At 35.8% G+C, this 22,975-nt stretch overlaps 1 protein-coding gene across 2 annotated transcripts; it reads left to right on the top strand.

The window, feature by feature from the left end:
- The first annotated feature begins 2,039 nt into the window (after nt 1–2,039).
- RAD21L1 (RAD21 cohesin complex component like 1) lies at nt 2,040–22,540 on the top strand. Of its 2 annotated transcripts, none has more exons than XM_031434046.2 (13): nt 2,040–2,188; nt 3,374–3,503; nt 5,036–5,129; nt 6,861–6,967; nt 8,695–8,865; nt 9,955–10,050; nt 11,018–11,128; nt 12,489–12,715; nt 12,954–13,053; nt 14,066–14,190; nt 16,184–16,279; nt 18,566–18,643; nt 22,271–22,540. In XM_031434046.2, exons 1-13 carry the CDS (start codon nt 2,045–2,047, stop codon nt 22,457–22,459), a joined length of 1,668 nt encoding a protein of 555 aa, XP_031289906.2. In that variant the 5' UTR covers nt 2,040–2,044; the 3' UTR covers nt 22,460–22,540. The 2 variants fall into 2 exon arrangements, with proteins under 2 accessions (XP_031289906.2, XP_031289907.2); XM_031434047.2 differs by having other exon boundaries at nt 16,187–16,279.
- Nucleotides 22,541–22,975: the final 435 nt, after the last annotated feature.

Genomic DNA, 22,975 nt, shown 5'->3' on the forward strand with positions numbered 1-22,975 from the left:
CCGGGATTCCAGTCCACGGCCCAGCCCTTCGCCCCGCCCCATCCCCTACAGCCCCGCCCCTTACCCTGGCCCTTTCCCTGCCCACTAGCCCGCCTCTAGCCCCGCCCCATCCTCGGATGCCCCTCCCTTCGCCCCGCCCCAGCCCTGCTGGCTGCCCCGCCCCGCCGCGCGCTCCTTGACGCCTAGGGAGCTGAACACCTTGGACCCTACTTCGCGGACCCAGCGACTCCTCCTCCAGCCCCTGCTCGGGTGCTTTCGCCTCAGATCCCGCGCAGAAAGTAGGAGGCCTTGCGGGACCCAGGGCAGGAGGCGGGCTGGGTCACGGGGGCCGCGGCCACCCTCATCTCCCCCCCGTGCCCCGCCGGGCTCTTCACTGGCACGAGCCCTGAGGGACCCCGCCTGAGGCGAGGAAACGGGCGCTTGCGGGCGCCCCTCCGCCTCAGTGTCTTCTTTGAGCATCCGGCCTTCAACTCTGAGGAGTCGTGTGTGGAGGGGGCCCTAGGCGTCCGCGCCCTTGGAGCCCGCCGTCTCCTCACAGCCCTGGACCCACCCCTCACCCCAGCACCTTCCATTCCTCGTCCCTCCCCCTGCCCGAGGGAGCGCCCCCTTCGGCTCCCCCGCTCTCTCTTCTCGGGCGTTCGATTTCTGCCCCTTCGCTCGGCGCCCTCACCCGTCCTCACCCGCGACCCTTTCCAAGAATTAAGTCCACTCCCTGGCAACCTGTTCCATGTACTGTCCTTTACTTTGTATGAAGTAAATACAACCTAGAAATAACTCACAGGATGTGGGGGCTTCTTGTGGGGCTCAAGAAAATCAAGGTCTCGGAATATTAAATCGCGGGGTGCTTTTTCTTTTTACTTCTTAAAGTACGTTAATAGTCATACACCAGGGAGCAATTAAAAAAGATCAGTTGGAATTTATTCCAAGATACCAAAGATAGACTGGAAAGGAAGAAAGTGGAGCCAAGGCAGGCACAGGACGTACACGTTAGAATCTCTAGCCGTCCCACTGGGGAATGTGGTTTAGTAGATTGCATAACATTTATTTTGGGCCCAGTGGTTTGATTCTTGGGGTGGAAATGGGCATTGATCAAAGTTCACCTAAATTTTTAATTCTGTGGCTGATTCTGTATTCATTTTGATTCAGTTTTCTCTTTTATCAGAACTTCAAGTAGAAAAGCCAAAAGAAGCTTCTCCAGCGGCAGTTAAAGATTACTTATATGTAAGCAATTATTTGATTCTTCTTTAGAAGTCAGCAAAGCGTTATGACATCTCTGCTTAATAATGGATCCTTATGATGTTATTAAAAATAGTTACAATTTGTAGGAATGTGCATAAAATTTTTATCTTCAAGTGAAGATTTTCTTTTACCATTCTTATTTCAAAAAGTTTTGATTCTTTTTTTCTTCCCTTCTCATTCTTTTCCTGTTGTTTCTTATTTTCTTAATTTTTCCACTTTATGGTCCTTTGGTGTTCCATTATTTTAACGGGACAAATTAATATATTGTTGAATAAACCATAGCATCTTAAAGAGAACAAAGAAATTCAACACCTGGATATAAATCAATGATTCAACACTTCCCAGATTCTTAAGTTTTAGAAAAGTGATGACCTGTGTTTACTTTTCTTAGTTTTGTCTACCATTTCTTGTTCTATTGTTTTTAAAATCTATTTCCTTCTCCTGTTTTTTTTTCTCAGCCTTCCTCTTCTATTTTTTGAATATATTAGGAAAACTCAAATCCTCTGTGAGATATCATATGTAAAATATAAGAAGGGATCAGGATTAGAATACATGTGGTTCACAATCTAATAGAACTCTGTCATTAGTATATAGTTTTGTATTTTAAATAAGTTTCTTTTTACAAGAAAATAGTTTGAATTGAATAATACATTGAATTAAAAGATACTGAGTGTTATTTTATAGAATTACTGAAAAATGTTTTTGCTTGTTGTAAAATAACACTGAAAAGATTTTTATATCAAAATTTGAATATCTTTTGATGTTCTTTCTAGTTCATTAAATACTGCTAAGGAATACAGGCAACATGTTCTACACACATGTGCTTATGAGTAAGCGAGGGCCATTGGCCAAAATCTGGCTTGCAGCTCACTGGGAGAAGAAACTCACAAAGGCCCATGTATTTGAATGTAATCTAGAGATAACCATTGAAAAAATTCTTTCACCTAAGGTATGTTATTGATTTAAATTATAGTATGTATTTGCCGTGACTTATGGAGAAGAAATATATATATAAAATACATTATATCATAAAATATATTTCCAAAGAAGTTTTACTTCTCAAATGGTCTTGTCTCTTTTAATCCCTGTAACATTTATTGTCTGAACATGAATATATATTGGTTTCTGTTGGTAACTGTTTTATATGTTTGTTATAAATGGATTGGATCCTGAAGGATAAAGACCACATTTTATACATATTTTGTGATTGTTATTCTCTAATAAAATCAATATACATAGTAGGTACCAAATGAGTATTTCTTAAAAAAAAAAAAAAAAACAAGGAAATGAATAAGAGAGTAGAAAGAAAGGAAGATTGTGTATAAATCAAAATATATATGAGTACATTTCATAAATAATAAAGTACTATGTTCATTGTAAAACACTCCAAGGCTTTTAGAATTTGCATTAAGATATTGTATTATTTTTATGGGTTAAGTATTTTTCTTCATGAGAGAAGGACAAATTTTAATTGAAAACTTACCGTGTGTTAGGCACTGGGCTAGGCTTTATGTTCATTAGTTTACTTAATCGTCATAATAACCCTATGAGATAAGTTTCTTTTAGCCTCAGTGAAGTGTGGTAAATTAAGAACATGAACTTTGAAGTTGGTCAAATTTAAATTTAATTCCTGCTCCATCAATTAATAGTTTTGTTACTTTGAGCATACTGCTTATCATGTCTAAGTCTTAGTTTTTTCTTCTGTAAATAGAGGTTGTTGTCAAATTAAATAAATTAATGTATGAAAAGCTCTTAGGACAATGCCTGGCACAAAATAAGTATCCAATAAATTGTAGCCTTTATTAACAAATTGAAGTTCGGGAAGGTTAAATGACTCAGCCTCAGCAACTAAGCCAAGGCTTGAACCCAAGTCAGCCTGACTGCAAAGTTTAAACTCTTCCCATAAAACCAATAATAGCATATTTCACTTAAATGCCACATTAGATTATCTTCACTGAATAAAAAAGTTAATCATTTTACAAGGTCAGGTAAAAGGTAAGTGATTCACTTTAAATAAGAATACAAAATGTCTGCTTTTTAAAAAGAAGAGATTCTTATGAGTTGTGTAATTTTCAAAGAACAAGGTTTCTGAATCAAATTTTTAAGATTCTCATATTTTAAAAATTATTGAAAGGTGAAAATTGCACTTCGAACTTCAGGACACCTTCTTCTGGGAGTTGTTAGAATCTATAATCGGAAGGCAAAGTATCTTTTGGCTGATTGCAGTGAAGCGTTGCTTAAAATGAAGATGGCATTTCGCCCAGGTATATGTGCAATGCTGATTTTTCTTATTTGTCTTTGTTCCCTTTTGCATTTTTATTTTGGGTGGGCCCTTTTAATTGGCGGCACTCTGTAATTCCAGGGTGAGTATAATGAATGTAAACTTTCCTTTGACTGAATCTAAGTTTCCATGGTTAAGAACAAATTGAATTATCTTCCTTGCTCTTTTCCTGTGTTGCAAGAAGAGACACTGCTTTCAAAAATTTATAATGTTCCTGCGTAAATATATAAGAAATATACTTAAAGCTACCACACTTGTGTAAGAAATTCTGATATTCGGTTTTAATGGATCACTTAGTTTGCCATATCTGTTTCTGCGTTTATGAGACAAATTAGAAATAGTGTGATTGACAAAACTCAATATCAATAATTGCCATTATTCTCAGAATTTTCGAGACTCTAAGAGCATGCTATTTATGAAATATTATAGAAAATCTCTAGGCATTCCAAAGTGCTAGGGATTTACATGTGTCATAAATAGAATGCCTTCAAGTTTTAATTTAATTTTAATTTTAAAATATTCATCATTTTTCATCTAGTATTATGTTTATCTAGGTACAGGCCTTGCCTCTCACACTAGTCTGCAAGCTCTTTGAAGACAACATCTGTGTCATATTTATTTTCTGTATCTCTTATAGTGCTTGTCTCAGTGCCTCGCACATTATTATTCCCTCAGTTAATATTGTTGAATTAGGATTGACAAGGTTTTTTTTTCTTTATTTAAAATATAGAATCTTTGGGTAGATTTATAATCATATCAAATATGATTCAACAAAATAATTTTTTCCATTATTTCATTTATATATCCCATAAATATTATTGATCCCATACTTTGTATGAAACACTATATTAGGCTCTGGGCTACAAGGACAAATAAGGTCCTTTTTGGTCTGGTGAGGAAATCAGATAATGAAAAAGGGTTTTTTTTAATTATTATAATTGTAGATTGTGCTATGAAGGAATATAAAAAGAGTACTACAACAGAAAATAACAGAGAAGTGTATTTTAGTTAGGCTAGTTGGGAAAAACCTTTCTGAGAGGATAGAATTTAAGCTCAAACTTGAAGAATGAGAAGTATCCAGCCGTGTGAGAAGTCCCTGAGGGAATAGCATTCTGGGCAGAGGGAACTGCAAGAGCAAAGGTCTTGGGATATTAAAGTGCTTGACTCACTCAGAGAGCAAAAAGGCCAGTAGGCTTGGAGTATAGTGAGTGAGGGAAAGAGTGTCGTTAGATAATGTGATAGGTTTTGTAGGGCTGCGGAGGCCCTGATTAGAAATTTGGATTTTATTTAAGTGCACTAGGGAAGTCACTGAATCATTTTAAGTGATCTGATCTAATTGCATATTTAAAATATCACTCTGGCTGTTTTGAAGAGAATGGACTGAAGAGGGGCAGGGGTGGGTACAGGGAAACTAGTTAGGAGACTAAACAGTAGTCCAGTGAGAGAAAGTAGAGATTTGGTTGGGAGTTTATTTTACACACTTATTGAATATGTTTTTTTTTAAATTCTTTTAAGGACTGGTTGATCTTCCAAAAGAGAATTTTGAAGCAGCTTACAATGCTATCACACTGCCAGAAGAGTTTCATGATTTTGACATCCAGAATGTGAGGTAAATTATTTTATTTACTTTCCTTCAATTTGATTTTCCTGATATTTTATTATTTGCATCTTCAGATTTCATGGACGCAATTGGAATGTATTTAACAACATGAAATACACATGCAGTTGAAAAAGATTTAAATTTAGCATGAAATTTCAAAGTATAACACCAAAAATGTATCGTTATGTTTGCTGGATATATTTTGCAATAGTGACAGTATATTCATTCATTCAGTAGTTGCTGGCTGCCTTCCAGGCCAGGCCCTGTTCTAGGCACTGAGGAGATAGCAATGAATAAAACGTAGATCCTGGCTGCATGAGTATTACATTTTAGTTGGGAGATAAACAAATAAACAAGTAAATACACAATATGCTAGGAGATGAGCAGCATTATAAAGAGAAATAGAAAATAAAATAATAAAAAGATCAGGAAAAGCTTTTTTTCTAAGGTTTGAACAGAAATCTGAAGGAGGTGCTTCAGTTATGTGGGGAAGAATGTTCTAGGTACAGCAAATGGAAAGGTCCCAAGGCAGAGCACACTGGGCATGTTCAAGGAACAGCAGGGAAGCAGGTGAGACTGAGTGGAGTAAATGAAGGGCCCAGTGGTAGGAGATGGGGTCAGAGAAGTAGCTGGGGGTGCAAATGATGGAGGGTGTCATAGGCTGTAGTAAGGCCTTTTACTCAGACAGGGTGCACAGGAGGGTTTTGAGTAGGAAAGTGACCAGTTCTGGCTTGACTTCAACATGCCTCCTCTAGCTACTTACTATAAGAGGGAAAGGGAGGAAGCAGAGAGCCTGTGAGAAGATTATTGCAGTAAGAAGTCCAGGTGAGAGATGACAGTGTCTGTGATCAGTTCTCAATCTTCATTTTATCAAGGTGGTAGCAGTCAAATTATGAATATATGCTGAAGGCAGAGCTGACAGAATTTGCTAAAGGATTAAATATGGCTTTAAGAGAGAGAAGTGAAGGTTGACTGATATTTTGGCATGAGAATGGAGTTACCATTTAATGAGATTAGGTTAACTAGACAATGACAGGTTTAAAGAGGGCAGAGTAGAGGAAGTAAACTAGGTTTTGAACATAAATTTTGAGATGACTATTACACATCCAGAGGGAGTCAGTAGGTAGTTGAATATCTGGGTCTGAAATTCAGGAAAGATCTTTGATGGGATATATATAAATTTGAGAGTTGTTAAGTATATAGATAGAACTTCAAACTTGAATCATAAGGATCCCTGAGGGAGTGAGTTTAGATTTTAAAGAGCGGGAGAGAGAGCAAGAGTGAGAGAGAGGAAGAGAGAGAGAGAGATCTGAGGATTGAATGTTAGGTCATTCCTAATAGTTAATAGTCTGGGAAATGAGGAAGAACTAATAAAGGAGATGGAAAAGGAGCAGACAGTGAGGTAGGAGGAAAATCAAGAGACAGTAATATCGCAGAGACCAAGAGGAGAACATGTTCCTTGAGGCAGGAGTGAACATCTATTTCAAATGCTGTTAATTACGTTAAGTAAGATAGAGACTGAGAATTGTCCATTGGATTTGGCAGCCTGGAGAACATTTATACATATATATATACACATATATACTAGTATTTATAAGTAATACTATTTAGAAAATAAAATTCTTTTATTTTTATAATAAATCCTGTTGTTTAAGGATTTCTGTTTGTTTTGCTTTGCAGTGAACTGCAAAATCATTGTGTTTGTTCATATGTTTTCTTCACCCTTCTATTTCTCTGTAGTGCTATTGATGTTTCAGAACACTTTGCTCAGAACCAAAGCAAACCAGAAGAAATCACACTTAGAGAAGATTATAGCAATGGTCCTCTTTACCAAGCTGGGAGCTTTGGTGAGAATATTTGAGAAATTAAAATTACAGGTCATAATCAATTATATTTGCATTTTTGTATTGAAACAATTCCAATGGGAATGGCTATTTCTATGCCAGTAGAAATGTCTTTAGAATGAATTTTTTGATGTATAAATGTAACCCCCCAATAAGTTTGTCCTTGCCTTTTTCTACTATAGGAGTCAATGCCAAGACTCAAGTCTTGGCTTATATTTCCCTTCTCAGTGTACAACCATTTATTGAATATTTAGTATGTGTCAGGTGCTGTCACAGGTACAGGCAATACAAAGTTTAAAGAAGCATTTCCTACCCTCAAGGGAATGCTTCAGGCTGGGGAGAGATATGCAAATAAACAGTTGCTCTAGTTAATATATATACAAGGTTTTACGCAAGTACTACATATAGAGCCTTCAAAATGTATTCCCCCAAATATGATACCAATTATAAAATAACAGATTTTAAAATAGCTTAGGGGTGAGGAGAAAATACACATTAAATACACATTTATTGGGAAATAGAAACTGTTCAATGTATTTTAGAATTGGAGCTATATGGTACAATTTAACTATACGGTATTTGTTCCTTTTTTATGGCATTTACCACTCTCTGTCTTATATCATGATGCACCTGGAAGATGTGAATATATTTTTAGTTCTTTTGAAAAAGTTAATCTTTTCTGTTAAGCAAATCTTTAGTCCAGTGTGATGAAGGTTGCCTTCTTTTTTTAGCTCTTTCTTTCTAGAATATATGGGCCCATAGAAGAATTTCCAATGAGTGGTACTTCATGATTTTTTTTTCCTGACTAGCACTAACATGGGTTGTTAGAGGGAGGGAAGACAGGATTAACCTCTGACCCCTGGGGTTTCAGACTTCTGAACCCAGAGACTGGAACCCAAGGAAGGGAAAGAATGCATATGTGCTGACAGCCAATCTGAAAGCAGGTCAGTTTGAAGCAGGGAGTTCATTTTATCTGCTACTGTCAGTGTCTTAGGAATTTTCTCTCATAAGTCTCCATTTTGCCAAAATTCTAACACTGATACTAAGGCTGTTGCTGCTGGGTTCAGATCGTGGCTCTGTCATTTATTACGGTGTGACTGTGTGCAAGATATGAAACCTTTCTGTGGATGTTTCCTCATCTCTACAATGAGGATTATAATAATCTCTTCTACTACATAGTATAACGCCCATAATAAGCACTCAGTTTATGTTACTTATCTTTCTTTTACTGCTGTATCTCCAACCCCTAGCATATTGTCTAATACCTAGTCATTCAGTAAATATTTATTGAATGAATGTTGTAAGCCTATTCTTTAATATTTTACCTATCTTTCCATTATTAAAAAGGAAGACATGCTTCTTATTTTTCAAACCCTCATTATGGACAAACAACTCAAGCAATCGTCCTTGAAATAATATGAAATAATACTTGGTCAAGCAGGATATGACCCACCTAAAGTAGAAGAAATCATTCCACTGCCAATAATAACCTTCTGGGAAGTTATTCATGACAAACTCTATCCTGCTATTTTGGCAATTTTTCCTCATTGTATTGAAAAAAGTGTTAGACTAATAATCCAGTCTCCATTTATTAACAGAGTGACTTTAGTTGAATAATCCAAATTCATTTTTTGGAGTAGCTTTACAAGATGATATCTAAATTCTACCTTCTAACCCTATAATTCTGTATTTCTATGACTAACTCAATATTAATGATTGTATTTATTTAGGGGAGGAACCTGAAATTCTCAGAAGACATAGCTTCTTTGATGACAACATATTGCTGAATTCCAGTGGTCCTTTACTTGAACATAGTTCCGGAAGCCTTAATGGAGAAAAATCTCTGTTTTATGACAGTGGAGATGGATTTGGAGATGAAGGGGCTGCGGGAGAAATGATTGGTATGTTATCTGGTCATATGGAAATTTGATATTTATTCAATCAAATTACTATAATATACTAGTAGTTTTATTCAATCAAACTAAAATTTCAAATATGCTTCTGTGTTATATAGATCAACACATTTTTTACACGAGTTTTCAAAGTCTGTAGGATATTTAAACATTTAGGCGAGGTCTAAGTAAATCGCCATCTGTTTAAACATATTTTCCATGTAGGCTGTGAAATATTTCTTGTTTTTATTTTCACAAATTCCTAGTTTTTAGAGGTGAAGGAGTGAGGTTAGTATATTCCTCACAAAATATACTAGATCATAGATTAGAAAACATAGTTTTCTTTAACAGAAATTGTTGGACAGCTATTCTAAAGGATCTGTCCAGCATTTTATATTATTATTATATATTTATATTATGTTATTATTATAAAATCATCATAGAAATAAGGTAGACAAAAACTGGGAAATCCAAATGTACATAATTTTAAAGATAATTTTAAAGATATATCAAATCTTTTCTTAATTCTCTGGTTTACAGTAAAAGGCTGTGCATGGCAAACTTTTTGAAATTTGGAAACTATGAAAAACTCTACCTTCAATCTCTACCAAAGGAGTTGGAAAACTTTTACTTCTTTTTTTTTTAACTTTTTTTTTGGTTTTATTTTATTTTATTTTATTTTTGTTGGTGGGGATTTGGTTTATTTATTTATTTTAATGGAGGTACGGGGAGGGGTTGAACCCAGGATCTTGTGCATACTAAGCACATGTTCTATGACTAAGTTATACCCTCCCCTTTGCTTTTTGATTTGAAATCTAAACGTGGCTTGTAACAAGGCTACTATCTTAGTTTAGGGAGTATTTCCTGAAATTAAACATTTAAAAATAGATTTTTAATAAAGGAAGGGAAGTTAAATATATAAAATTCTATGTTATAGTGCATAAATGTGGTAGTCTATATAACCAATTAAATCTAATTAAGTAGGGTTCACTCATTTTTATATCCCTTCACAATTCTTTGTATACAATAATGTCAAGTGTTTAGTGAACAAATGACAGATTCAGCTCTGTATAAAAAGTGTTTATTGTGTTTTTCAAGATAATCTATTGCAAGATGATCAGAATAGCCTGTTAGAAGACCTGCATTTAAACAAAGAAATTTCCCTGCCTCCTGAGCCTCCCAGTACTATTGTGGGTATGTTGGAATTTTCCTTTATATAGAAAGTGAACAGATACTAATATTCAAATTAAGCCTTAAAACTCCTGAGTTTAAGTAGTATAGTATAGTATAGTGAAAGACAATATTGTTGTCCTTCAAACTCTTATCTAACTCTAGATATTATAGAATAGAAAGCTAGGTTCTGAGAAAGCTACAGTGATGGGTATTTAACCAGGATTTGGTTTATTTATTATGAGAGCACATTTAAATACTCTACCAAAATACCCTGCTTTTGAGTCATTAAAATAATATATGTTACATGGTAAAAGCATCATTAATGTTTGACATTAACATTGTTATTAATTATTAATATTAATACCACATTAATTTTAACATGACTTGACAATCTATGTACAATTTGTGAGAAATTACCAATATGGGGATATTTTCTACTTGAAATTCATGTGAAAGTACCTCAGATATTTGAAATCTTTCAGTCTGATTTTTCTTAAGAATTAAAAGTATGATTAGCCTCATTTTGATTTTTTACTCTTTTTGATGTTATATTTGCTTTCTAATACAATGGTAGAAATTTAATGGATAAAAAAGATAGGCAATCAAAATTAGGTATGGTTCTGTATGGGTCAACTAATCATTAACAGAATACAAATTTTTAGCAGACATATGGTCAAATTTATGTCAGTCATTTATTGTGGTTGTTACCACTGTTTTCACTTCTGCTGTGACTGTAGTCCAACCTTAGATGTCACAGGTGCAAAAGAGGGTGATAATACTTGACTCACCTGGACTCTGTGGGTCCCAGACCATATAATCCCTGAGCTTCTTCAACTCTATTTAACATGTGATTCTAAGAATTCAGATGTGGCTCCAGTTAGCAATATCAGTCTACAATTAGTTTATCTTTCACTTTAATTCTCATATACTCCTCTAACTTGCAACATAACCATTTTTTTATAAATCCTTTTATGGCAATGTTGATTAGTACAACCAGAAAATCCAGAGTGTATATGTCCACCTGAAAGTGAAAAAATGAATGAAATCGCATTATCAAATGAAGAGGAAGGATTTACCCTTGATCCAATTGATATTTCAGGTCAGAATCATTCATGTTTTTATTTTTAGTTTTGATGTACTATATTATCTTATTTACTCCTAGATATTTGAATAATTCTTGAAATATTATAGGAGGTAGTCAATCTAGTAATAACATTTATAATACAATTAAGGAAAGAATGTGAAAGAAATTTGAGATAATCCTTTCATTATAGTCAGTCCTGGTCAAACCATCTATCCAGGTTGGGAAACTGGAAAATTAAAGTTGAGTTCACTTCCAGTAGTTATCGAGCCATTCATTATTCTGTATTGGGCACAGAAATGAAGAAGATATAGCTCCTGCTTTTAAGAAGCTTACAATCAGATCAGGAAGATAAACATGCAGATGAGTATAAGATATGACAGAATAAAAGGATTACAAGAGACGCACTGAATGTGAATCTAATATATAGCTAGACCTTATAAGAACCTCCCAGTTTTAAGTAGTATAATTGATATGAATTTCAGTTTATAAACTCAAGCAATGGAAAGAATAAAGCACTCAAATTTTTTTTCTTTACCAAGTTCAACTCTGAGCTTCTATCCCACTTGGTTGGCAGGATATGCAGTCTGCATAGCTCCCCTGTCTGCCCTGAGCCGTGTTGTATCAAAGTTTGGGGGATGGGTGTGGCAGGTGGAAGGGAACCTCTAGTCATTAGCCACATCAGTTTGTGGTACCCCTCGTCCCAGCCTACATAGCCTCTGGGGTCATCACACAACCAGTCCCTCTGGGATCTTGTCATGTTCCCAGGATTTTACTGAGGCACATCAGCAAGGAGGTTCTTGTTCCTTCTGGTTCCATCGGATCTCAGATCTTCACCTGTTCCAGGAAATCTAACCCTCTCATCCGTTTTGCATCTTTACCAAGGAAAAGCTTGACTTCTGCTTTCTCCCTGGCAAAATTACTTAAAGGAGCGAGATCCCATGGGCCTTACCTACTTGGATTTTGTGTATGCATTTTCAGTGGGGCAAGGAAAATACCCTGGACAAATACAAATTAATATTTCAAAAAGTTATCCTATTAGGTAGCTATTTTAAAGAACCTCAAAATTGAGGGACTTCCCTCTCAATATACTCTCCACTCCACATTTCTCAGTTGTCCACTTAGTAGGTCAACAGGGTCCCCTCCTAAGCACCTTTGAGCAACACTTTACAAAATGTGTCAAGTCTTGGCAGCTCAGACACGCTAGCTGTGCAAAAACCTTATAAAGCATAATTTTCAGTAGAGAAAAGGGGATTTTCTTCCCAAGGCAACTCTGTAAGTTGTATTGTGGTAGACATTTCTTAGATATGCAGTGCCTAGAATGCCGTTTTACAGAGCTATACAACCAATCACACTTGTACTTATTTCTTATGTTTAGATATTGCTGGAAAAATGAAAGGTAAAAAGAGGAAATTGCTCATAGATCCAGTCAAGGAGATCAGTAGCAAAATTATGCATAAACAGCTTACTTCCTTTACGGACACACTCATGGTTTTGGAACTTGCACCTCCTACCCGAAGACTGATGATGTGGAAGAAGAGGGGAGGAGTGGATACACTTCTGTCAACTGCTGCCCAGGATTTGACTCATGCTGAACTGAAAATGGTAATCGTTTCCATCCTTTTACATGGGTGAGATGTTTGGCTGTAAATAAATAAATGTATATTTATATTCATATGTACAACAGAATTTAAACTTGTGAAAAATACCTCCTTACTTTGGAATTAATTTGCTGGATGTGTGTGCATCGATTATAGTTTTTACTTTTTAGCATATGTGCTTGCATTTTGTTGAATTGCTTTACTTACACAAAAATGAGAAACAAAAATGTATATTTTTACAGTTGTTTACAAAATGCTTTCTGTCCTCTGGCTTTAAACTTGGAAGAAAATTGATGCAGAAGGAATCAGTAAGGGAAGAAATGGGAAGCGAAAACATAGTAGGTAAGACATCCTAATTCTGAAGGTGTTGAGGGGAATGTTGTAGACACAAAAATTTCATTTTACATTTCAAAATGAAGTTGGGATCCAATTCCATATTCCCAAGTATAAATGCTCTTAGAAGAGTACTTGAACTTAAAAGAAACTGTTACATCATCATTGTATTTTTCTGCTGTATGGATTAACTTTTATCCAACTAGCTACCTTAAAAAGATGAAGTATATACACTATGTGGACTATTATTAATCTCACTCTTTCCCACCTCCCCCACTCCCAAAGGCAGTGCTCACAAACCTTCAACAAAGAAAAATTTTATATCTAGTAGAATAATGTTTCACTTTAAGACAACTAACATGAAAAATTTAGTAATAAGAATAGCATTTGAACAATACAGTTAGGGGGAGGGTATAGCTCAAGCGGTAAAGCGCATGCTTAGCATGCATGAGGTCCTGGGTTCAATCCCCAGTGCCTCCTCTAAAAATAAATAAACCTAATTACCCCCCCAAAATAAAATAATTAAATAATACAATAATTAATAAATAAATAAATAATAAATAAACAATACAGTTAACCTGAGATATTTCCATCACCCAGAGGATACGTGGAATATTAGTAATATTAATCATTAACCATTATTGTAACCATTATAAAGGAATAATAAAACCAACTTATATGGTAAGTGAACCTCTGCTTCTTGAAGGCATTAAAATCTGCTAAACCAATATATCAAGCTGGGCTTGAACTATCCATGTTGTCTTGTGAGTGAATGTGTAGGAATGAGTGTGGAGGAGGTAACTGGGAGAGGATGGGGAGTGGAGTGATAAAGAGGCAGATGAGGGGAAAGGGAAGATAAATATGTGAGACTTCGGGTGCTAGAAGAAAGTATATGTACCCTTTGCCTAAATTCTTGAATTCTAAGTTGTCTGTCAGAAGTTTTCTTACGTAACAATTATACCCCAATTTTAAGTTTGGAAGATATTTTGGTGAAATCTTTTTTATTTCTTTAATAATTCAGAGACCTCCGTGATGGAAGAACTAAATTCCCTGCAAGAGTTAAATCAATCCAAAACTTGGAAGGAAGTGACTGATGGATCTAAGGGTAGCTCTCATGAGGATACCAATAAAAATATTAACTCTGATGTAAGTTAATCAAAGAGAATCATAAAAATATTATTATCTTTCTGACACAGATATGATAAAGGAACATTGAGACTCTGGTATAGCTTCTTACACTTATAGTTTATATTTCATCTTATGTTTTTCTATAATTTCTTTAGTATTACCAGTAGCACAGGGTAAAACATAATTTCCATCTGCAGAACAGTATTTTCTAGAAATTTAGGATAGTAAATCACAAGATACTGATTTAGTATTTTGCATGGTACATTGAATAAATGATTATACACAAATCTGGTTATATGCTGAGGCCTCACATTCAATTTGTCATGGAATCCTTTAGGACTCTAGACAATACACATATGTTTTGTTTCTGATCAAAAATACACTTTTCCCACCTCTAAGAATAGTATGTTTTAGACCCACCAATTACTTTAGCCCTGAATCAGAAAGGCTATCTAAAGATCCAGCTGGGGGAAAGAAAATACCCTGAAGACATAATTTTTATTTGTAAAACATAGTTATTAAAAAACATAGGTGAAAACAGTGTGCTTTAAAACATTTTCCCAATGTCATTTTATTGACTGTACAAGTGTAAATATTACACTATACCAGATAAAAATAAACCAGTGCTTTTCTGGTTTGTTCAGTCATCACTGTATTTTGATAACCACTCAGGGAATTCAGTCAATCCACATTGAAACTGAATGCCTTGGAAGGAAAGACAGTTTCATGATGCATTAAAACAGAATGTGTTTTACTAAATATTTGATAATATACTAGATATTGAGATACTCGGTTGCCAGTATGACTGTCTTCCTTATTTGGGATTGGGCATTTCTTAGAGTGCACCTACTGAAAATTATGATTAGGCAAGCTTGTTCAGTTTGTGATTTTTAACATTAACAAAATGAGTTTTCCCCAAGTGCTTGAAGTGAAGGAAAGAGATTGATGTACTAGTTTTTTTGAACCTTTTACTCCTTTACCCTATGCTTATGCTTTAACCTTCAATTCCATTCCTATTCTGCTTCCAAAAAGATGTGAAATATAGTCAGGAATAGGAGCACAGTCAGTTTGAAGGGGCAGAAAAATATTGATTCTGATTATTCATTTTCAAATCCTTCAACAATTCAGAGTTTTTACGTAAGGTAACTGCACAATTGAGAGTATCTAAAATGTAGGCTATTCATAGAAATTAAAAGGGAAAACACATGATAGGGCACCACAAACGTGTATATCAAAGAATAAAATGCAGCTCCTTATATTCATGAAAATTTTAAAAAGCTAAAGGGAAAAAATCAAGAAAGCTATGTTGTTGGAAGCTTCTAACTTAATCATCATCACAGATGACAGCTGGGGAATGAAACTTGGAGACAGAGTGAAGATGAAAAAGGGGCCAATAGCTTCCACAGCAATAAAAAGGGGGAGATGTTGGGGCATGGAGAATTTCTGGCTTTCTCTTTTTCCTTCTTTCTTTATGTCTTCACTCCCCTTTCCGAGGACATAGTTTTTCTTCTCTCTTGCCAGTGGCAGCTCTAGCTGTGGTGGCAAGAATCCTGCCTTAGACCTCAGCAGGAACATTAATATCCCTTCCCCCATTCTTATTCCCTCTGCTTGCAGTCCTTCCTTGGCCACCTGGTTCTGGCCTGAGAATAGAGGTAGGGGACTGGGGCAAAGACAACATGCTTCAAAGGAAAGTGGTCTCAGCCGCACAGCAGTCTTTTGACAAGAGGTCAGCAGGGGTAAGGGAAAATAGGAAGGGAAAAGATAGGCAGCCAGGAGGGCAAGGACATGCAAGTTCTTCATTTGTCGGGGGCAGAAGGAAAACAGGAATATTTAAGTCAGGGGCTACCTATCTGGGATGTTTCAGAAATAATATTTTGAGAATGCAGGCAGTATTTTAAATTAGGTTTAGAAATGAGCATTCATGTGACTAAGCACTTAACAACATGGGATTGTCCCTGTGATGACGATTACTACTGGGATGACTTACCTATATTTCCCTAATTTGCTTTAGCAGGATATTGTTGAAACGGTGTCATCAGCTGCCGGGGAATTGTCCTTAATGAATACCATCTTGACACAAGAAATTGAAAATTGTCCAGTTGAATTGGTAAATATCTGTGTAGTTTTGAGAATGTTCTTAAAAACTTGGTTCCTGAATAGTTAACACCTTATTTACCTAAAATTTGCTTTTATAGAGCTGTCATGTTACTTTCTAAAATTACAATTTAAATTGGTGATCTTAACAAAGATGTGTACGAGTAGCTTGATAAAACACATTCAAAATTGCTTTGATCTTTTTTCTTTCTTTAATATATTTTGAAACTTCAAATAATGTAAAGAAAGGTATGAGATTGTTATGCTTATCAAAGGTAGTCACAGGTTAAAAATGTTTTAAGAATCATTGTTTTAAGTTATTCTTATAACATCTCTAAAGAAATAGAGCTACATCAGGGGTATCCAAGGGCATTTGAAATTTCATTTTATTTAAAGAAAAATGAATAGGCATTACTTCCCAAAACATTACATAGCTCAAGGCCTATGTCTTTGCAAAACTTCTAGAGATCAGAAAAAGAGAATGGTGTGCTCAGAGGGCCACAAGTCAGCAGTAGAGCCAGAGCCAACATCTGACTCACCTGTCTCATTGCTCTAGTCCTTGCCCCACAGCACTGAAGGTATTTTGAAGATTGGAACGAGTTTTAACAAAAGTTTCTTAGTAAATAATATCAGAACACCTGTTGATGCCTAATGTTTGATTTTAAATAAATTACCTTTATAATAAGTTCCCAAACTATTAATTTTTTTAATGTGTGGAAATCAGACTGAATTCTCTGGATAATCTAGGGCAGAATAAATACCTGAACTTTGTACCTGAAACATCCAAACAGCTGAGCCAGAAGAGGGTTGAGTCACTTTTGCCTTTCTCTTTGCTTCTAGACACAGGTTATTTTCATACATGGTCAAGCAAACCACAACACAGCACAAGTTCAGCTGTTTTAATAATCCGCTGGGCTTTCCACACAATGGACTCAGCTGTAGGGTGTCCAGATAGATCAAGCGGACAGGCTTCAGCAAAGTGCACAGACTATTTTTTCTGAGCCTTTTCCTGGTTAGTTTAGTTGTGCAATGTAGGTGAAGCTGCAGTCTCCTGGCTCTTTAACAAAGAGTTGGGCCATTTTTTACATTTGAAAAATAGCATTTGTGTATTTAACAATAAAATAAACATAGTAATTGGGTGAATTCATTTATCTCAGGACAGACCAAAAAGGAATAAACATAAATCGTAGCTGGAGGAATTTAGAAAACTCTTCAGAGCAAAGTGACCATATTTTCATATCAGCCTCTTTGGAATGTAAGGAAGGATGCTGCCCAGGCAGAGCCAGGAAGCCGGTATAGCTGGTAGGAATGGAGACTTGGCAGTCTCCTTCGCCTCAAATGATTTAAAATGTCATACAGGATATCCTGGAGCTTTCTGAAATCATTTTGGAGTCCATGAAATTGAAAACACTTTTAGAAAGTGTCTGGACTCCAGAGGTATGCACAAAGGCTTGACAAACAGTGGAGCCGTGATAAGGGTGACACAGAAGCTATTGGATTGCATGGTCGGAGACAGGGTAGGAAAAATGATAAAATAGGTCAGATCTGCGCCACTTACTTCCCCCAACCCTTGTTGGCTTGCTCTTTTATCATACTCATCAGCACCTTTCCTGTGCCCAGTTCTGTTCTCAGCTCATAAGGTGTTAGTTGGTAAGGACTTAGAGTGAGTTCCTGTGAAGGGATTTCAACTTCACAATTTTTAAATATTAAGGTGTTTCTGAAGGTGGCTAAATGTCAAAGACTGAAAAGAATGAATCTATTCAGATAACATGATGGTCACTGGGTTGATCTTTTTTGGATAAGGCACTCTTGAAATTCAAAAAGTCTCTAACCTAATTGTACACAACCTACTAAACATCAGTTATTGTTAGAACTTCTAGATCACCAGATAAATTCAGATAAAAGCCTTTACAGGGCAGTTCTTCTATAGTTTTATGTTTACTCCTGTCAACTGAGTTGAGACTGACCAGAGCTGGGACAGTCCTAGCCAACAGTGGTCATCTTTACTTTTAAAAGTAAGAATGCCTGGGTTGCGTCACTAATAAAGATGGTGAAATCTCCTACACTGGAGCCCCTTGTCAGAAGATAGCCTGGGAGCATAGATATAATCCTGCAAAGGTTGAGCTATATTTGTATGTTAGTGTTTTCTCTCTATTATTAGACTGTTAGCTCCTTATTTGGCAGGACCCAGTGTTACAGTTGTGTTTCTTGTGGCAGCTAATGTATGTTTCACAAGTAGTAAACATTCAGTAAAAGTTGCTTAAATGAAATATTTTATTCAAATATTTTATTCAAACAGGAGTCATTGGGGAATGAACGAAATATTGAGGAAGAGAGATGGAATCGAAGAATACTTCAGGTGTTAAACAGTTTGCGAGTAAGATGGTAGGGTTTTTCAACCCTACTTTTTAAATAAATAAAATGTTGACTTCAATCTTCTAGATACTAATAAAAATGAAACCATTTTCATTGTATTTGTGTTGAGGCCAAATTACACTAGAGTAAAATGATTTTGAGTGGTATAATCAGGGCTAAATATGAGAGTGTTTTTGGTGCACTTCTTATCCATATTCATACCCCTAGAAATCTAGTCTGTGTCCCATTCTTGCATTTAACAGGCTGTCAACTAATCCTCAATATGGAACTAAATTTATAACAGTTTAAGAATGAAATAGATCATTTAACAACTTAACTTATATTTTTATCAAAATGATACATGTATATAATTTTGAAAGTTCAGTGGTACTATGCTGTAAGACTGAAAAGGAAACACAGACGTCCTTTGTCGTACCCCTCCTTATCCCTAATCCTGTGCACCAGAGGAAACTATTTTAAACCGTTTCTTTCAGTGTTTATATCTATATTTCTAATTATGTGTTCTTACTGCTCTTTCCTAATATTTCAGCTTTCCATTTTATCTGTTGACTCCTTTCAACAGAAAATGAAAATTTACCTTAGTTTTAGCTCCACCACCCAAGTCTATTTTCAGCACAGTGTTCAGTGTTTACAGTGTTATAATTGTAATAGTTATGGTGCAGGTTTGGTTGTGACAGAGAGCCAAAATACCAATGGCTTACAAAGACGGAAGTTTATTTCTCTCTCAGTGTTCTCCTGTATGGCAGCTATGCTCGCAAAGTTGTCAGAGGCCCAGTTTCCCTTTATCTCGTTTTCTTTATTCTTAAGATCCATAACGGCTAACTACCCACCATGTGGGCATTCCAATCAGCAGCAAGGTTTCCTTTAAGGGTACAACCCAGCAACAGTGTGTATTACTTTTCACCTCTCATTGACCAGTGCTTAGTTGCCTTGCCACATCTAGCTGGGAAATGTAGTCCTTACCTGGCAACCATGGGCCCAGCTAATAATTCTATTACTGTGGAAGAAGAAGAGAATGGATATTAAGGGACAACTGGTAGTTGCTGCCACAAAGACTATACAAAAATTAGTTTACATTGAAGCTTCATAATGTAATTACATTTCTTTTCTTGTCAACTTTATGGGTTTTAGGGGGAGGGGGAGAGTTATCGTTACCTCATTTTTCTCATTTGCTTAATGTCTATATCACACCCATCCTTAATTCTTTTTCTAAACTCTTTGACAGTATAATAAAACCCCTTTTAGTATGGTCAGACAGATCAATTGATTCATCAGTTCCTTTTTTTTTTTTTTTTTCTTGAAGGTATCCTTCCCAGAGCTCATCCTTCTCCTGTTGTAATCATGACTGGTTGCTTTCTAGATCTGTTCCATAGTTTGTCTTGGGACATTCCTTTACCATAACATGGGAATTCCTTTGTCTCTTTCCTCTATTTCTTCTATGGTAGTTTCTCTGTTTCTTTATCTTTAATTTTTTTGGTGGTTGGCATCCTCTCATAATTTCCTGAGGTAAAGAGTACATAGGAGATGGTGGGAGGGTATAGCTCAGTGGTAGAGTGCACGCTTAGCATGCACGAGGTCCTGGGTTCAATACCCATATACCTCCATTAAAATAAATAAGTAAAAAAATAAAACCTAATTACCTCCCTCTTAAAATAAACAAACAAAAAAACCCCAAAAAACAAAAAATAAATAAATTAAAATAAAATATTTTTTTAAAAGAGTGCATAAAAGATAGAGACCTTACATACAAGTCTGAAAATGTCCTTATTTTACCTTTAACTTGATTGGATATATCTGAACATAGTTTGAAAATAATACCTCTCAAATGTTAAAGGCTTTGTAACATTTCTAGGCTTCTGTGTTGTCATTGAAAAGTCAGATGCTGCTTGGTTTGTGGTCCTTCGTAGATGACCTTCATTTTCTCTCTGGAAGCTTTTAGATCTTTTCTTTATCCCTAGTGGCCTGGAATTTCATGATAATGTGCTGTGTTATGGGTCTTTTTCATTTATGTATACATAAGTGTTATGTATACATAAATGTTATGTATATATCTGTGAAACCATCACCACAATCAAGATAGTGAACAAAGCTATAATCCCTCTATAGGGGCAAGAAGACAGATGTAAAGCTTTGGGTTGCAATTGGAGGGAAAACCAATTTAGGACTGAACCTTTTCAAGAGGCCTTTGGTTGCTGACAGAATCTCCCCTTAACTTCAAACTTTAGACAAACTAAGAAGTCTTTGTGTCAGTGTACATAAACCACTGAATTGTACAAAAATCCCTGTTAGTTGGGAGAAACAGTAGTAACAGGATAGATTAAAGAATTGGCACATGCCAATTCAGATTGTGGGGACTGGCCAGTCGGAAGTGAGTGGAGCTGGCTAGAGGCTGAAAATCCAGTTGGATGTTGCAGTTCAAATCCAGGATCTATAGATCAGAACAGCAGAATGAAAACTCACTCTAGAGACAGAATGTTTAGTGCATTCCTCAAAAATCCTTGTTCTCCAAATAAATTCCTAAAATGCTTTCCTCAAACAGGGTCAAGATTCTGTAGCTCAAATTGGCTTGCTTTTTGCTCTGCTGGCATTTAGGTTCCAGCTTTCTTTACCCTAAGTCAGTTAGTCTTCCACTTTATCTCCTTCCTTTACCTTCAATTTAGAGGAGCTTCTGGAGGAATCAGAATAAGGATGTGTTCAGTCTTGCATATTTGAGCTCTCAGGGTGTTTTTCGAAAGGAAATTGAGAATGCTGTCCCTGCTCTTTCCCTGGAGAAAAAGCCACCAATCCACATCTTGTCTCCTCAAGAGAGGGAATAAATGATGGCTTGGCATGTCATCTCTGAAATGTTGTTGACACTGAGCCACTCATTTGGTTGAGATAAAGTATGATAAAGTATTTTAACTTTTTAATTTGTTAAATGTTATGGACTGGCAGATGCTTCACAGCTATCAAATTTGTACAATATTCACAGGGATACTGGCCAGTATTCACCACAGTATTTCTAACTCAAAAATAATACTTCTAGTCTAGGAATCTGATTCCAAGTATATAGTCTAATTAAATACTCTATTGTGCTTCAGTTTTTTCTACTAGGTTCACGGGTGCCCTATAGTGAATCCAACATCTTTTTAATCTGTGCAGAGAAACTAGGAGAGGTTTATTCATTCATACTCCCCTGCCACTACATTTACCACCAGAGTTCTTTATATTCACCTCCACTTCGAAGTACCTTTAAAGAAAAGAAACCTGATAGGCTGATAATTTTCATTGTTTTTGAAGACTCACAAAGTCTTGTGGATAATTTTTTTAAATTAATTGTATTTTCCATAGGAGCCATTTATGTTAACATCAATTTTGTAAAAGACCTAACATTTGTATAACACATTAGAAATTTGTACTACACTTTAGAGTTCTTTTGCATGTATTTTCTCAATGAACCAAGCTATGCTCAATGACCTATGATGTTTTTTAAGTTTCCTAATGAGTCATTTGCATTTCTTCATCTAAGGATTTCACAGTCACTTATCAAAAATATCAATATTTTGTTGTTCATTATGCATCCGCAGCCTGCTGTGCTTCTAATGACCTTGTTTCCCTTTCCTTTCCTCTTTTGTCATTGTTTTCCCAGGAATCCAACAAGATGGGAATGCAGTACTTTAGTCTGATGAATCTGTGCAGAAATAGTGACCGAAAACAAGCTGCTGCCAAATTTTATAGCTTTCTTGTCCTAAAAAAACAGCAGGCTATTGAGCTGAGCCAGAGTGCTCCCTATGCAGATATTATAGCTACAGTGGGACCAATGTTCCATACAATGTGAAGGAAATACGGAACATGCAGATTTGTGTCATTATTGGAATTTCTGTATAGTTTGCTCAATTTATTGCAGAAGCCATCTGGAAGCAGCTGAAGATCTGGTCCATTTCATAGATAGGCTGACCTCCTATTTCTTCATTGTAAGTTCAGAATAATCATAGCCAGAATTGGAAACCTATATGCTCACAGAAATACTTAATTATAGCTAAGTAATATTTTTAACTTAGCTGACTTGAATGTATATCATTAACCATTTCCCTGACTTGAATGTTGCATTTAGGGCACATTTTTAGAATACTATATGCCTTCAAGAATCATTCAAGGAATTTTAAAAATTAGATTATTTACTTAAATTTTATGGATATTTATAATTAATACTTCTTATTCCCCATAGACTATAATTATTTGATTCTAATGCATATCTTTCTTGATTTGACCTAATGCCATGATTTTTAATCTAATATCTTAATTGAAGAGTTATAAAATTCATCTTTGTATTAAATTATCTGAATGGCTTTTA

This window comes from Camelus dromedarius, chromosome 18 (assembly GCF_036321535.1).
Source record: "Camelus dromedarius isolate mCamDro1 chromosome 18, mCamDro1.pat, whole genome shotgun sequence".
NCBI classification, from domain to species: Eukaryota; Metazoa; Chordata; class Mammalia; order Artiodactyla; family Camelidae; genus Camelus; species Camelus dromedarius.

Excerpts from the sequence above, each read along its gene's own strand:
- RAD21L1 (XM_031434046.2), top strand. The coding sequence starts at position 2,045 with ATGTTCTACACACATGTGCTTATGAGTAAGCGAGGGCCATTGGCCAAA. Across the intron at positions 13,054-14,065 it reads GGGAAGCGAAAACATAGTAG|AGACCTCCGTGATGGAAGAA; the intron begins GTAAGACATCCT and ends TTAATAATTCAG. Across the intron at positions 14,191-16,183 it reads ATAAAAATATTAACTCTGAT|CAGGATATTGTTGAAACGGT; the intron begins GTAAGTTAATCA and ends AATTTGCTTTAG.